The 4,548-nt window shown below is 42.6% G+C and overlaps 1 protein-coding gene across 1 annotated transcript; it reads right to left on the reverse strand.

The window, feature by feature from the left end:
* Positions 1-2,320: 2,320 nt before the first annotated feature.
* On the reverse strand, positions 2,321-4,321 carry LOC127121009 (uncharacterized). Its single transcript, XM_051051632.1, has 2 exons — positions 3,238-4,321; positions 2,321-3,111 (listed from the first exon to the last, which is right to left on the reverse strand). The coding sequence occupies exons 1-2, from the start codon at positions 4,319-4,321 to the stop codon at positions 2,321-2,323; spliced, it is 1,875 nt and encodes a 624-aa protein (XP_050907589.1).
* Between the last annotated feature and the right edge of the window lie 227 nt (positions 4,322-4,548).

Below are 4,548 nucleotides of genomic sequence, written 5' to 3' on the forward strand. Positions count from 1 at the left end.
CCACTGTACCAGCACTTGTGGGATTTGTTGTTGTTGCTGCAGAATCACACGGGACTGAATGATAGTCTGAGGCATCAAAATAGGACCCAACTCATTCGTAGTCAAGGGTAGAGGCAGATAATGGACATTGTGCTCACCCTTGCAAGGTTTCAAAGCCGACACGTGGAAAACCGGGTGAATCTTTGCCGTAGGGGGCAGTAGTAACTTATAGGCAACAGGACCAATCTTGGCAATGATTTGGAAAGGACCAAAATAGCGTAACCCCAGTTTTTGATTCCGTCGTAAGGCAATGGAATGTTGACGGTAAGGTTGGAGCTTAACCAATACGTGGTCACCCACTTGGAATTCCAAGACCCTTCTCTTGGAGTCTGCAAACTTCTTCATTGTTTGCTGAGCTTTGGACAGATTTTCTTTGAGTAAAGCCAAGACCTTATCACGTTCTTGTAGTAACATTTGGAGTGAAGGGGGATCTAACGGGCTGCTGTCATACTTAATTAGCATAGGAGGATCTCTGCCGTATACTGCTCTGAACGGACACATACCGATGCTGGTGTGAAAAGCTGTATTGTACCATAATTCGGCCCATGGAAGCAATTTGGACCAAGCCTTAGGGTTTTGACTCGTAAAGCAACGTAAGTACATTTCCAGGAATTTGTTGACAACTTCAGATTGTCCGTCTGTTTGGGGATGATATGCTGTACTCATGGCGAGAGTAGTACCACTTAACTTGAAGAGTTGTTGCCAAAATTGACTAGTAAAAACTTTGTCCCTATCCGATACAATTGATTTAGGGAACCCATGGAGTTTAACCATTGTATTGATAAAAATCTCAGCAACTTTGGCAGCTGTGTAATCACTTTTCAGAGCAGTAAAATGACTATACTTGGACAGACGATCAACAACAACAAGAATAGCCGAGTATGCATTTGAATTAGGCAAACCTGTTATGAAATCCATAGAAATATCCTCCCAAATTTGAGCTGGAATAGGAAGAGGGTGTAGCAGGCCTGCTGGACGTGCAGTGGATGCTTTAGCTTGCTGACAAATCAAGCACTGAGATACAAAATCCTTGATGTCACGGTTCATGGTTGGCCAATAAAATTGAGAGGCTAATCTGGCCTTGGTACGGCTGATACCAGCATGTCCACCAAGAGGGGAAGCATGAAACTCTTGGAGTAACAATTCAATAATCTGTCTATCCGCAGGAATGACCAACCTAGAATTCCAAAACAGCATGTTGTGACGTACTTGGTAATTAGCATCCAGACAATGCCCTGAGAGACACTGATTTCGTATGTTAGCCAAATGAGGATCGTGATTGATAGCATCATGAATTACAGTTAGCACAGCAACGTGTGGGGTAGAGAAAGCCATGAAGAATGAGCGAGACAGGGCATCGGCAGCAAGGTTTTCACAGCCCGGTTTATATTCAATAGTAAAATCATACCCGAGAAATTTGTGCAACCAATGTTGTTGTTCCGGTGTTTGGATGGTTTGATCCGTCAAAGCCTTCAAACTTTTTTTGATCTGTCTTGATTGTGAACTTGTGACCGATAAGATAATGACGAAACTTCGCCATAGCTTCGGTGATAGCATAGAGTTCGCGCACATAAGCGGACTGTTTCTGCATCCGTGTGGACAACTTTTTAGAGAAGTATGCAATTGGGTGTTTATCTTGGCTTAGCACTGCACCAATACCAGAACCCGAAGCATCGGTTTCAAGAATAAATTGTTGATGAAAATTTGGAAGAGCAAGTACTGGAGCTACTGTCATTGCTGTCTTGAGCTGCTTGAAAGCAATGGTTGCTTGGTTATTCCATTGAAAAGCATCTTTTTTCAATAATGATGTCAATGGTGCTGCAATAGAGGCATATCCTTTAATAAAGCGACGGTAGTAACCGGATAACCCTAGAAAACCACGTAATTGTTTAATACTTATGGGAACAGGCCAATCTAAAACTGCTTTGATCTTGGAAATATCCATTTCGACGCCTTGACTAGATATTGTGTGACCCAAGTAATTTACCTTTGTCAACCCAAAACAACATTTAGACAGTTTAGCGAATAAGGTATGATGTCTCAGCAAGGTGAGGACCACTTCCAAGTGTTCAAGGTGGGTTGCCCAAGAGGGACTGTAAATGAGTATGTCATCAAAGAACACCAATACGGATTTTCTAAGATGCTCTTTGAAAACTTGATTCATTAAGCTCTGAAATGATGTCGGCGCATTAGACAAACCGAACGACATAACTAACCATTCATACAATCCTTGATGAGTACGGAAAGCTGTTTTAAATCAATCCTCGGATTTGACTAAAATCTAATGGTATCCAGAACGTAGATCCAGCTTAGAGAAGTAAGTGGCACCAAACAATTCATCTAGCAATTCATCCACAGTAGGGATGGGAAAGCTGTCTTTAACCGTGATAGCATTCAAAGCACGGTAATCGGTGCAAAAACGCCATGTACCGTCTTTTTTTTTTACGAGTAAAACAGGTGAAGAAAATGGGCTCGAGCTGGGTTGAATAATACCCTGGTCCAACATGTCCTTAACCATTTTCTTTATTTGTTCCTTTTGACAGTGCGGGTATCGATACGGACGTACCTTAACTGGGTTACTGCCCTCCAAAAGAGGTATAGTGTGGTCTTGTTCGCGGGGTGGTGGCAAGCCCTTAGGTTCTCCAAACACATCCATAAAAGATGCAAGTAAACTCTGCAAGTCTGATGACATATCAGAGGGCAAGGATATGGTAGTTGCTTCGTGATGAGCAACAGTATTAAACTGCAACATGAATGAAGTATCGATGGAGTGAGTGTTATGAAGACGGCGAATGTGATGAAACTGAGCTTGACTTACAAAGGGTGACTTATCACCATGGAGTGTGATGAAGGCATTCTGCAAATAAAATCTAATAGATAATTCATCATAATCGGCGATGTGTGGACCTAGTGTTTTCAACCACGGTGCACCCAAAACCAAATCGGCACCGGTAAAAGATAGTAAGTATACCGGAACATGTAACACATGGCCTTGGATAGAAATTGGTAAGTCTGGAATATATCCCTCTGAATTCAATTTACTACCATTACCCACAAGGACTGGAAATTTACCTGCAGAATGAATTGGAAGTTTTAGACAGTGAGCAATCCTTGGTTGCAGGAAATTGTCAGAACTTCCACTATCCAATAAAATTTGAATCTCAACACCCTGAATATTCCCTTTGAATCGCATGGTACCTGCCCCAATAGATCCATGTAGAGCATTGAGTGAGAGATGATGTTCCATGGATGAACTTAGCTCGTCAATGGTAAGAGTTTGGTCGATATGGTCAGAAATGTGGTCATTACGATCATCGTCGTCTACTTGTAGTAAGTAAAGGTGTTTATTGGGACATTTGTGGGACATGGTGAATTTGGCATCACAATAGTAACATAAACTTTTCTCCCGGCGGAGGAGGATTTCTGTAGGCGTGATTTGTTTGACATTGGGGTTTTTTGGTGGGTTAAATGGTGGTTTGGCCGGTGGTGTTGGAAGCAAAGGGGGTAGGGTCGAGTTTTTGGAGTTGGATGAGGGGTAAGGTTTGGTGTGTTGGTTAGGGTAAGTGTTTTTTGTCTGTGTAGTGTATTTTTCCTCAAATAATTTGGCTAGGGCAAGGGCTTTGGAAATGGAATGAGGTGTTTGAGCTATAACATCTCTTTTGATGTCTGGTTTGAGTCCACTAAGGAAACAATCCAAAATGGCAGCTGGACTGAGGCCCTGGACACGGTTAGCTAAAGCAGTAAAGGAGGTGTAATAAGCAGCAATAGAGGTGGATTGGGTTAATTTGAACAGGGCTTGGCTAGGAGATTCATATGGGGATGGTCCGAATTCCAGTTCTAAAGCCCTAGTGAAAGCAGCCCAAGATTGGAAAGGATTGTTTCGTGCCATCATCTGGAACCAAGGCACAACATCCTTCTCCATGTGAATCGCAGCAATAGTGAGACGTTGAGGATCTGGTGTTGCATAATACTCGAAAAATTGTTCCGATCTAAAGATCCAGTTCAAAACATCGGAGCCGTCAAAACGGGGAAAATCTAATTTGACATTTCTGACCTGAAACGGTGGGTTCGACGACGACGTCAACGTCGAAAATCCCGATGAGTTCCTTCCACCTGGCGAGGCATTACCCTGTTGCAGCGAACTCAACTGTGCTTCGATGCGTTCCATTCGTGCTCGATCGTCACTGCGATCACGAGCTGCTTCTTCGCGAATGGCTTGGAGCGTGGCAGTGAGTGTTGCGATCGCTGTTTCCATGGTCTTCATATGAGTGTTTTCTGCCATCAGAGAGGTGGTCGATGAAAGCACCAAATGGTATGGTCAGAAAATTTGACGCAACAGAATAATAGAGATGCAGAATATGGTTTCACTAAATTGTATTAAAGAGGTTACAACTTAGAAAAAATCTCTCTGCTATATTCAACAAATATGGCTAACATGCCATTTGAAGGAATTATAGGAAAGGACAGAAGGAAAAGATAATGGTGAGTACTACTCCACCAACAGAATTA

The sequence above is a fragment of the Lathyrus oleraceus genome, chromosome 2, assembly GCF_024323335.1.
Source record: "Lathyrus oleraceus cultivar Zhongwan6 chromosome 2, CAAS_Psat_ZW6_1.0, whole genome shotgun sequence".
Classification (NCBI taxonomy): Eukaryota; Viridiplantae; Streptophyta; class Magnoliopsida; order Fabales; family Fabaceae; genus Lathyrus; species Lathyrus oleraceus.